The sequence below is a fragment of the Patagioenas fasciata genome, chromosome 30, assembly GCF_037038585.1.
Source record: "Patagioenas fasciata isolate bPatFas1 chromosome 30, bPatFas1.hap1, whole genome shotgun sequence".
In the NCBI taxonomy this organism is placed as follows: domain Eukaryota; kingdom Metazoa; phylum Chordata; class Aves; order Columbiformes; family Columbidae; genus Patagioenas; species Patagioenas fasciata.
Genome location: NC_092549.1, coordinates 1,997,890 through 2,010,288, shown reverse-complemented (window position 1 = coordinate 2,010,288; position 12,399 = coordinate 1,997,890). Strand labels below are relative to the sequence as shown.

The window sequence follows — 12,399 nt, the reverse complement described above, 5'->3', positions numbered from 1 at the left end:
GCTGGACTCTTTTCCCCTCCTTCTATGCACACAGGAACTGTCCCTGCAGCTCCAAACAGGCCTTGGTGAAAGGATATCAGGAGAAAACACATGCTGCAAGGCCTATTAATTTGTTTAAACACACACAGAGCACAGCTTCTCATTTACACAGCCCCTCAGTAAGCAAAGAAAACAGTGAATTAGAAAGGGGATGACAAAATTATCACGTGAAAACCCCAAGTAGCAACAAAAAATACAGTAGGACAGGCTGAGCCTGCAACAATTAACACTATAACCATTATGCAGAAGCTGATGAGCAGTTTATTGCTTCATAAAATAATCCAGCCATCAGTTTCCTCAGGGCATCCTTGAGCTCCTGGTTCCTCATGCTGTAGATGAGGGGGTTCACTGCTGGAGGCACCACTGAGTACAGAACAGACACCACCAGGTCCAGGGATGGGGAGGAGATGGAAGAGGGCTTCAGGTCGGCAAACACACCAGTGCAGAGGAACAGGGAGACCACAGCCAGGTGAGGGAGGCAGGTGGAAAAGGCTTTGTGCCGTCCCTGCTCAGAGGGGATCCTCAGCACGGCCCTGAAGATCTGCACATAGGACAGAACAATGAAAACAAAACACCCAAATGCTAAACAGACACTGATCACAAGAAGCCCAGCTTCCCTGAGGTAGGAGTGTGAGCAGGAGAGCTTGAGGATCTGGGGGATTTCACAGAAGAACTGGTCCAGGGCATTGCCCTTGCACAGTGGCAGTGAAAATGTATTGGCCGTGTGCAGCAGGGCAGTGAGAAACCCAGTGGCCCAGGCAGCTGCTGCCATGTGGACACAAGCTCTGCTGCCCAGGAGGGTCCCGTAGTGCAGGGGTTTGCAGATGGCAACGTAGCGGTCATAGGACATGATGGTGAGCAGACAATATTCTGCTGTGATCAGGAAGATAAACAAAAAGAGCTGTGCTGTACACCCTTGAAAGGAAATGACCCTTGTGTTCCAGAGGGAATTTGCCATGGACCTGGGGACAATGGTGGAGATAGAGCCCAGGTCGAGGAGGGAGAGGTTGAGCAGGAAGAAGTACATGGGGGTGTGGAGGTGCTGGTCCCAGGCTATGGTGGTGATGATGAGGCCGTTGCCCAGGAGGGCAGCCAGGTAGATGCCCAGGAAGAGCCAGAAGTGCAAGAGCTGCAGCTCCCGTGTGTCTGTGAATGCCAGGAGGAGGAACTGGGTGATGGAGCTGCTGTTGGACATTTGCTGCCTGTGGGCATGAGGACCTGTGCAAGGAGGAAAAGACAGTGACAAGTTAGGGGAGACTTCTCTGGGAAAAACCAAAGCCATCTCCCACAGACCCTCCCACCCTGTCACACAGACAGACACTTTTCTTTTTCCAGGAGAATGTCCTGGCTGGAGCCCTCGTCGGTGCTTGATGAGTGTGCAATGAAGAGCAGGGTCTCTGCCCAGGGGCTCTTGAGAAGTCACCCTGACCCTGGGCTGGTGGGACAGGGGCCAGTCCTGGGGTTCAGATTTGTCAGCTGGAACAGCTCCTGGTGCAGAAGGGACTTTCACCATCTGTACCCCCAGGCCTGAGAAACTGAGTTTGATAGGCTGGGTGTTTCTACAGCTCCTTCTCACCTCCTGCCCTGGGGAGTGTTCTTGGGTGTCAGAAACCCTCAGCATTTCGGCTGCACTCAGGGAGAACAGAGCGAGTCCTGAGAGACCAGAGGATGCCTGTGGGTCAGTGCAGAGCGAGGGCAGCTGCTCTGTCCCTCTGTCTTGCTCCAGCTGCCCTGGGCTGGCACCTTTCTGATCACACTCCCATGTTACCCTGAAAAGCCACCAGGCACTGTTGAGAGCAGAGGGACCCACCACAGACCATGACATGTCTCACCCTTTCCTAAGGTCTCAACCCCCCACGTTTAGCCAAGGACACACGTGGCTCATTTGACAAACCAAACAGCATTTTGGCTGTTGCAGCATCTCTGCGCTTCTTCATAGGGAATTCAGATAATGCTAAAGTGCTACAGGAGAGGTTTTCATCCTGGAAAGAAGCTCACAGCTTGGAAGAAAACCTCAAGGAGATAGCCAGAGGTCCTAATGATGGCACTTGATTCAGGGAGAGTCAGCTCATTCCCCAGCCCCACAGGCTGCATTGCCCACAGCCCCCAGGTCAGAGCAAAGCTGGACACGTGTTCCCATGGACACACCTGCAGGAAAGGACCCACAAGATCAGGCTGTGACTCTGCAGCCGAAACTCCCATCCCCAGAGAGCCTGTCAGCAAGAACAAGATCACAACAGCAGTGACCCAGAGCAGGGCAGCAAGAAGGACAATGCGGTGAGGGTGGGTGTGAGAGAGGCCAGGGCAGAGGCAGCCGGGCACTCAGACAGCGTCACCCTTCCCCAGCTGTGCAGCCACCTCCCAGACACCAACATTGCCGGGCAGCTGCTCTCAGCCCCTGTGCTCTGCAGAGGAACTGGAGCTCTGGCTGCACAGGAGCTGCTCCATGCCTTGGAGCCCCCGGCCCTGAGGGCAGACGCTTTGCTGGGTGGGACAGGAGGCCAGGGGGCTGCTCACAGGAGGGATCTGCACTGCAGGGGATCACAGGGACTTTTCTCTGTTCTCCTTCCCATAACATTTCCGGGTTTAGTTTCCTCTCATTTCTGATCATTTCCCTGCTGCCTGGAGATTCTCCCCCTGGGAGGTGTTTCCCTGTCCATGTCTCTTCCCTATCAGTGCTCACAGACCCCATCCCACCCTCTGTGCCCTCCCCCTGGCCCTACAGATCCTGCCTGTTCACAGGGCACTGCCTGGGGGCATCTTCCTCTTTGCAGGTGGGAAATCAGGAGAGGTCAGACTAAGGCTGACGGGCCCAGCAAAGGTGATGCAGGTGCTGTGCAGAGGCAGAGGGGTGGTGCAGGGATGTTATGAGCCTTCTGGCAGATGTACTGATCACTCAAAGCTGCAGTTCAGGAGTGTCAGTGACTTGTTTAAGCATGAGAGCTCATTTTCATTTTATGCTTTCCTATACCCCCCACCCCTTGCTTTTGGAAACTGAAAAGACCAGCTCAGGAAAGCTCCTTATTTGTCTGGTAATTCTTGCACTGGTCTTCTCCTCGAGGCATCAGCTTGGAAAAATTGTGAGGGTGATCTGGAGCTGTGAGCAGCCCTGACCCACACAGCACCCTCTCACAGCAGAAGCACTTTTCCTGCCCTTATGGGGGACGCTTCTTTCTCCAGCAGCTTCTCCCCACAGCACTGTGAGGATCTCCCCGGGCAGGCTGAGTGCTGACCCTGGCAGGCGGCAGAGTCCCTGCCCGAGCACAGCCCTGGGGTGCAGGGACCCTGCTCTGCAGCACAGCCCTGGGCACCCCTGGGTGCTCACCCAGCTTCACAGCTGTTCAACATTGCCTGAGAAGAGCCCCCTCCTTACAGATCCCTCAAGCTGTGCCTGTGCCAGTTTCAGGAGATGCCTCCAGGAGCTACAGCTGCATTGCCCTGCACCCAGAAACTTACCATGGCAAGGGCTGCAAGGATTCCTCCTCCAGTGAGCTCTCAGTCATCCTCCCAGTCCTGACCACATTTAATCTCTCTCTGCCTTGCTCGTCTCCCTGAGATCCCCAGGCAGAGCCCTCAGCCCTGCTGCGTGTGCAGAGGAGCTGCTCCTGGGCAGAGCTGTCTCTCTGCAGCGCTGCCGCTTGCCAGGAGCTCCCTGTGTCCCAGGAGCCCAGCCCAGCTCAGCAGCACAGGAGCAGCCCAAGGTGCTTTAATGACCCCTCTGGTGAGTTTGGTGCTGAGTCCATGAACTTTAGACCTTGGAGGAAGTCGATGAAACCTCTCAAAAAGTCAAAGTCAGATTCAAACTCCTAAGTTTCTTGTAATGATAATGGGTCCCACTGAGGAACACTACTGAGGAAATGATCCGAGGTTCTGGTTAGAGCAGAAAAACGGAGGCAGAGAAGACAGGTCAGGAAAAGCGAAGTAAAGGTCTCTCTGATGCTCGGTAAACCTTGTTGTGTTTCTTTACCCAAAGGGCCAAGCCCTGACCCCCAGCCCTGGGAAGTCAGATCCTGTCCCTCCCACATTGCTCAGGGCTCTTCCTGGGACAGTGTGATGTGGGGCTGTGCAAGGCCAAGGGCAGGACTATGGTCCCACACCTCCCAGGTTCCTGGCTGGGGACAAGGAGGCCATGAGGCTCCTGTGCTGGAAGGACAAGGTGTCTCCTCACAGGCATCAGAGGTGGAGACAACAGCCATAGCCAAGGGGACAAGGAGCTCAGGTCTGGCGGGGCTTTCAGCCTCCTTACATCCCTTGATCACCTCCACCACAGCCTGTCCTGTGCTGTGGCATCCCCTGCACCTCTCTCCCTGCAGGCTGCAGACATCCCCCCTGCTGCCCCATCTTGCTCTTGTCTGAGCATCTTCCTTCCTTTGCTGAGGTCTCTCCATCCTCCAGCTGTTCCTTGAAGCACAAAGCCTTGGGCTGATGCAGACTCCCTCTGCTGACCTGCTCCACCACAGCACTGCCCTTCCAGTCACATTCCTTTCTGCTCATGTCCAGCCTGGACCTCCCCAGATGCACTTTGGGCCATTATTTCTTTCTCATGCTCTATCCCACTATGAAGAAAACCTCCACCACCTCTGAAACCACCCTTCAAGCACTCTCAGGCTACACCTACACTGCTGCAGCCTCCCCAGCGCTGCTGGGCCAGAGCAGCCCAGGTCCCTCAGCATCCCACACCATGTGCACAAGGTGCTGAACCTGCCTTGGCAGAGCCCTGCACTCTCCAGTTCCTCCCTGCCTCTCCAAACTGGGAAGCCGCACACTGGCACACCCCCGTGTGTGTGGGGTCACACCAGTGCTGAACCGAATGGGATGAGGACTCCAGGTGTCTGGGTCCCCACGCTCCTCCTCATGCAGCCCCTTGTGCAGCTGCCTTGTTCATGGAGAGCGTGCACCACGGGCTTGTGTGGGGACCTTGGAGTGCCCAGGCCCTTCTCCTCAGGGTCACTGCTCAGCGTGTCTGGTTCTGGTCTGTCCTGATGGATGGGGTTGTTGTTCTGGCCTGATGCAGAACTGTCCACTTGTCCTTGTAAAACTTAAGACCTTTCTGATAGCTGAATTTCAGAATTTCTCAAGGTCTGGCCTCTCCCTGTACTCAAGATCCATTTGCTCATTTGTTAATGTTTGCATGCAGATGGTTTAAGCTGATGAACATATCTCTCCAAAGATAACAACATGAGGAGAAACAGTGGGTGTCTGATACTCATATTTCCAGAGTTCTGGAGTCAGAATGGAAGTTTCCCTTCATGTAGGAGAGCAGCAGGAATGCGTGGAGTTCTGCCTGGGGACAGACAATGTCAGCTGAAGGTTGAGGAGTCAGCATGAGAGGGCAGAACAACATGGGCAGGGTTGTGGTGACTGGACATCAGATGCAGGCTCACTGATGAGGAAGAGGAATTAGATGAGGCCTCCTTCAGACAAATGAAAGATGCCTCATGTTTCCAGTACATGCCCTCGTGGCAGACCTAAGATATCTCAGCATTTTTAATGTACCAACCATCCAGGAGGGTTTTGGAGCTCATTGACAGCATCATCCTGACACGGGTGATTGAGGAGTCAGTGGGGTGAGATGCCCCCTGGGACTTCACACTTGCAAACTAGAAGGAGTTGGTCAGGGATGGAACATTCAGGGATGGGAAAGTGGAGTTGAGGCTCCTGGAAGATGATAACAAAGGAGAGCAAGCTTTGGCCTGCTGAGGGACCTGCTCGGGTCCTATGGGATATGACCTTGTTGCCTGCAGTGCTTTTCTCTCACATTTCCTCCCTCCTCTCTCCCACCTGCTGTTGTGCAGTGTTTTTTACCCTTTCTCAAATACAATATCCCAGAGGTGCTGCCAGCATCACTGAGTGGCTCAGGTTTGGCAAGGAGTGGGTCCATCTTGGAGCAGCTGAAATTGGCTTTGTCTGATGTCACTCAAACTCCTGTTGACTTCTCAGAGAGGTGAAAACCACAGCACAACCACGCCCACTCCAGCCTTTACCATGTAAACCCAGTACAGAGTGATAACTTGTTGGGTGTTACAAACTACTTGATCATGGAGAAGAAATGGAAAAGATCTTCTGTCAGCAACCTGAAGAAATGTCCAGTCAATGAGCAGGTTCCTATGGGGAACTGTAATTGCCCTGACGTTCACTGGCCAGGCAAAGCGGTGGGTACCCACAGTCCAGAGGATCTTGGGCCAACTTCTTAACATGTCAGCCTGGATCGCCAATGAGGGTGATGCTCACCTGGGTCTGGAACTGGCAAACAAGGAAACCCTGGTAAGGGATGTGAACATCGGTGTCCACCTTGGCTGTTGTGACCAGGAAACAGTGGGGTCCCAGGCACCAGAGGGGAGGGAGGAAGGCCAGCAGCAGAGCACAGAGAAGAAGAGACCTCCTCTGGTGGGCTCCAGAGGAGAAGACTTTGAGATAATTGGGGGTCTGATAGAGTTGGTGCCATGGTAAGCAGCTCTGAATTGTGAAGGAGCTCAGGAAATCTGAGAAGCCTGACAGAATGGCCTGCTCCAAGCACAAAAATTACTTCTCCAAGTACCCATGAAAAGAAGCATTTATCTTATAAGGTTGCTCATCTGAACTGATGGAGCTCCAGGGCAGAATGGCAGCACACAGGAGGTGCAAGCAGTGGGGAACTGCAAAGGAGGAATTTAGAAACCTTGGCCATGGATGTGGGGATGATGCCAAAGCTCCCCTGGACTTGATCCTTGAAGGAGAGGCTGAGGGCAGCAAGATGAGCTGAGACTGCTTCATATGCAGTAAAAGAATAGACAGGGCGATCGTGGGCCTGCTGCTGAACTTCATAAGAGTAGAATCAGACAGGACTGAGGTTCTTCATGGCTTCTTTGCCTCCATCTTCACCAACAATGTCTCCCAGGTCTTTGTTCCTGAAGTCAGGAGTCTGGAGAACACCCAGCAGTGGATGGGGTTCAAGTCAGGGGTGACTTGAGCAAATTCAGACACCATTACAGAAAAGGAGATGGGTCATTTGACCATCTCTCTGACCAAAATTGTGGCTCTGCTGTGGCACCTGAGATTCTCAGGAACACCCACCTCTTGGTCCAGAGGAGTGTGACTCCTCTTGAGGTGTCCTGGCCTATCTCCTCACTCATGTAGTGATTTAAGCATCTACTTTTCTGACATATTGTTGTGTCTTCATCAGGAGGTACCTGTGGCAGATGCACACACATCTCCCCCCGCCACCCTGCACCCCTCCTACAATGGGGGTGACACCTTATTTTGTTTTGACCCCAGACCCCATTGCCCAGGGTCGTTAAGAGAGAGAAGGAATGGTGGTGCAGAAACGCCAAGGAGCCACTGGGCACCCACAGCCAGAGTGGGGTGCTTAGAAGCTTCTGGAATGCCCACAGTCAGATCTGACCAGGTTTAAAAATGGGACCCCTCCCGCCAAGGTTTTGCCCCCCCCGTTGTGTGGACCTCTCAGAGCTCGGGCCAAATGCTGCTGCCGAGAGCCCTCCCAGGACAGGGACGCCGTTTTCCTCATCTCCACATGTAGGTGAGTGAAATAATTCCGTGCCACTTGGGCGGGTGCTTATTCTGTGCTTAAATATAAGCACGTGTATTTTCTTTACTAATTGCTTGCCAGATTCAGGCAAGTGTGTACTTTTCCCGGAACCAGGGACGGCTCTGGCATTGTTTTAGGTGGGCCACGTGTATGCACACTGTGGATCTCCAGTGTTGTTATTTGCTGCACCTTAGTAATTACCTCGACTGATACTCAAACCTGTATTTATGTCACTATTGGAGAGCTAAAACCCCGTTTTCCACTGGTTAATCTGGTGCACCTTCTTTACCGAATAAAAGTTGGTTTTGGACCCTGTTGTCCACCTAAACTAACTTCGGGGTGCCTCTGTGACAATACTCCAGAAAACAAGAGCTAAAGATTGCCGATACCACCTCTTCTGGAAATGGGGATAAGGGAAAGGGGGGAGGGAAATAGAAGAAATACTGGTTTATTGATATTTATTATTGAAATGCTTTCTGTTTGGCTATTCCCAAAATCTCTTTAATCAAAACCAGACTTGAAGACTGTAGGAAAATGCTGCAGAGAGCCCTGACTTGTGAGGGCATTTTGGATGTTACTGAGCCCTCTGCTGCCATGATCCTGAACTGCAGCTACTGAAAGAGTGAACAAATATCTAATGAAGCGAAAGGCAGAAACAAACCCCAAGTTTCTAAGGGTGTTTGGGACCCCATCAACGGCCATCACTGACACAGCTGTGAAGGAAACAACCAGTCCAGGTCCCTGTCCCTGGGGGCTGGTGAAGCAAAATCCTGGAGACAGTGGTCAGAGGTGGTAAAGACGATGTGGAGGTGGCTCTGGTGCCACGTCAGCCCTTCGTGTTTGTTCATCATCAGAATGGCCAAACCCTGACCCCCAGGGCCTGGCAAAGGAGACCCTTTCAGTCAAATATTTCTCAAAGCTCCACTGATACATGGAACTAACAATTCACTAATTAACTCTTAAAGAACTAACACTTGAAGAACTAAAGAGCTAACATTTAGAGAGCTAACCCTTAACCCACATCACTATTGCCTGGCCTTGCTTACCTTTGCGTAACTTCTGTACAAGAAACAGGAGTTCACTGACGCCTTGCAAAGATAAAAAAACTTGGGTGCATCCCTGGTGCATCCTCGGGTGAACTAGAGAACAGAAGCATGGGCACAGGGCAGGAGATACACCAGTTTAACCAACTCAGCAGTCTGAGACCAAACCAACTCATCACACTGGACCAAAGGTGACCGTGTACAGAGAAAGAGGACCCGGGGTCACGATCACTGTGCAGCTGCAACCAGGAGGAGCCAGAGGTGGAGACTCTGGAAATGGTCTCCTGAACTCCTTGCAATAAGAACCGCCTTCTCGGGGACACGTTATGAATATGTATAGGCGTTCCTAAAACTGTCATGAATATGTAACACTTCACTGCATTTAACCAAGCTCACAGCTACTGTAAATTTACACATGTATTAGATTAATTGATTCCCTGTGTGTCCAGCGCCCTAAATAAATAAATACATACCTTCCTTACAACCTCAAGGTCATCCTTACAACCTGTAAGGTCATTTCCGTGCCTCAACACTAATGGGATGGAATACTCTTTTTGATCAGTCTGGGTGCGGTCTGTCAGGCTCTGCCCCAACCATGTCCCCCTTCCTTGATGCCTCACACCTGTGGGCAGAGCTCAGAACATCCTTGTCTCTTAAACTAGAGCAATTAAAAACATTAACTCTAATCTGGGATGTTATCTCTTGTTTCTCAATCTATGTCCAAATAATGAGCATGTTCGCTATGGAAAAGAAAGGTTTCTAACTGCTTGAAGAAAATTAACCCATTTTCAGTCAAACCTTTCAGAGCGTATTTTTTTCCTGAGATCATTCCTCCAAGGCCTGTTTGGAGCTGCAGGGACAGTTCCTGTGTGCATGGAAGGAGGGGAAACGTGTCCAGCATGGCAGCACTGCCAGGGAGCACCAGCGCTTGGTCTTCCAGAGCTGTTCTCGTTCCACTCCCCCACTCTCCTTCTCATCCCTTGTGTTGGTGCAAGGCCTGAGTGCTCTGGCAGCTTGGTCCCCGTCCTGCTGTGTGTCAGTGCTGTGAGCGCAGGCAGGGACAGGCAATGGGCACTGCTGTGACAGAGCTGGACTCCATCACAGGATTTCCATAAAGAAAGGTGATCTCCTATGGGCAGGGCCTGAAGGTTTAGCTCTTCTTATAAAGATTCTCTCAAGAACATGACCACAAAAGTGGCCCACAGATGCGAACACCGGGATACTGCTGAACAGTGTGTGTGTGTGTGTGTGTGTGTGTGTTCAATGTCCTCTCACACCCAGGCCTCCTGCCAGAGCCCTGCAGGACCAGCAGAGCGGGGTCTGGGCTGTGCCCGTGTGCACTGGACACCCTGCAGAAGGTGCCCCAAAGCCGTCATCATGGACTTGCTCCTCACAGCCATGATTTGCAGCCCTGGCCTCTCACCCCAGCTCAGGGAGGCTGTTTTTCCCTCCACAGAGGGACACTGAGCGAGCAGTTCAGCAGCCCATGTTTGCATTGCAGAGGTCAGATGTGAGCAAGCACATCAGGTATTCAAGATTAATTGAACTCGAATGAGCACAAACGCCATCAGCTGTTCTGGGGCGTTCCATGAAGGCCTGTGGGACAGACAGCATCTCAAGGTCACTTCATGTTGGGAGTAACATCCCATTGTTAACTGCATGAATACAGCACTGGGATCTTCTTCCTTGAACCAATGTCCCCGTGTCCATTCCTCATGACACGGGACATCTCAGATGAGTGCAGAGCAGGTGACACACCACAGGGCTGAGGTGCCTCCCATCCTTTGGGAGTGGCAACAGGAGGCCAGAGGGACACTGTGACTCCTGCCTCTGTGTGTAAAAGGGACAGACTCTGTCTCTGAGTATTCGTGGGTGCATAAGGAGTCCTGAGATCTGCTCAGATACAGATGCCTGATGGAACCCTGGCACTTCTGTGTGTGACTGCAGGAACAAACCTCAGTGGCCCAGTGAGATTCATCTCAGCTGCTGGGACAGGCTCATTGCCAGTGCTCCTGTCTGCTACATCACCCTTGCCCATGATTCTGGATTGTGCTCTCAAAAGTGACAGCAGAATCAGAGAAGTTCTGAGGTCCTTGGAAAAGGAAGATGTCAAACTCATCTCCAGGAATGGCAGGAATGAGAATTTGAAGAATTACGGGCTGGTCAGCCTACCTCCGTCCCTGGGAAGGGGATAGGTTGCGTCTTCCTTCACCAGTCTCCAGGCACCTGAAGGACAAAGAAGGGATTGCTGAACCAAATGAGTCCCAAGGTATGCTCTGAGCCCATTCCAGAGCTTTAGGCCCCCAGGAAAGAGCTCAGTGACATTGCAGCCCATCCAGTTGCATCTGTGTCCCTCACTGAGCAGCACAACCAGTGTGGAGTCACCCCAGGGTTCTGCAGCCAACCTGCTCTGCAGAGCATCAGTGCCAGGGAGCACAGGGAAGGGGCCAGGAGCACCAGAGCAGATCAGAGGAGGGATGAGGGAGATCAGACAGGAGCTGACCTGGGCTGGAAATGGCCCTGGAGAGAAAAATGCTGGTGTTGAGCTGCCCAAGATTATACCCAGAGTTTAGGGTGCAGGGCCAGAAGTCCTTGCTGTCCCGGTGCTTCGCCAGGCCTGGGAAGTAGCTGGAGAAGGATTGGTGTCCCCCACTTGCCATCCCTTAGTGCATCATCCCTCGTGAAGAGTGGCATGGAAGGCAAGTCTGGGACCCTGTGTCAGGACTTGCACTGAAGAAAGTATTCACCCAGGAGCCACATCATTTTGCTCTGGTACTTCAGTTCTGGTGCTCATCACATGTCCTTAAGACAAACTTATGCACCCCTCTTGTCAACCTTACCCCAAAAGTCACTTCTAGACAAAGCTCCTGAGCTGGGGCCGAGCTGGAGAACTGGGGTCCTGCTATGATGAGAGGAAGGACAAGGCCTGTCCTGGGTCCTCTAAAGGGCTGGCAGCCTCTGCCATCTCCACCAGAAAAAGCAGCATGCAGGAAACTGTAGACCATCCCCATGCCCATTGGAGGCCCTTAGGAAGAGTTCCTCTCTCCAAATATCCAGCCCAGCTTGTTGCTGCATGAAGAACCAGGAGAAACTGCCCCAGGACCCTCATTCCAGACCCCATCTCCTCCACCCCATACAGGCAGTGATCTCCCCCTTGTCACTGAGGTGGTTCCATGGACCCAAGAGACACCTGTGGGGAGGAGATGTTGGGTAGGGATAGGATATCCTTCAGTGGTGCTAAACAGGAGTATGACCATGAGCACATTGGGCTGCACTGGGAGGAGCGTGGCCACCCAGACAAGGGCAGTTATTGTCCATCTTGACTCAGCACTGGTGTGGTCACATCTGGAGCGGTGTGTCCCAGTGTGAGCTTCCCCATTCTGGAGGAACATAGAGGAGCTGTCATGTGGTCAGAGAAGGTCTCCATCATGTGTGGAGATGCTGAGACAGCCGAACATTGTTAGCCTGGGGAAGGGGAGGCTGAGGAAATGTGCTGTTTTTACTGAACTGATGTCGTGGTTGAGACGGACAAACGACATGGACCAAGTTCTTCCAAGATGAAAGTAAGAGATGCCATTTATTGCTACAAGTGCATTTTTATACAACTCTTTTGTATAGTGTCTTTTCACTGTTGGTTACAAGTTACAGCACTAACATCTCATTGGTTAATTTTGCTATCATTCATGTTATTCTTCTATCCCCTTCTCTCTCACGGGGACATCTCTCCTCTCTCACGGGTACTCCTTTACTCCCATCCTTCTCAAGGGCAAACCTTAATATCTTCAAGGCTGA

At 52.2% G+C, this 12,399-nt stretch overlaps 1 protein-coding gene across 1 annotated transcript; it reads right to left on the bottom strand.

Moving 5' to 3' along the window:
- Positions 1–277: 277 nt before the first annotated feature.
- Positions 278–1,321, bottom strand: LOC136112862 (olfactory receptor 14A16-like). The gene has a single exon (XM_065857772.1). It carries the CDS (start codon positions 1,319–1,321, stop codon positions 278–280), a length of 1,044 nt encoding a protein of 347 aa, XP_065713844.1.
- Between the last annotated feature and the right edge of the window lie 11,078 nt (positions 1,322–12,399).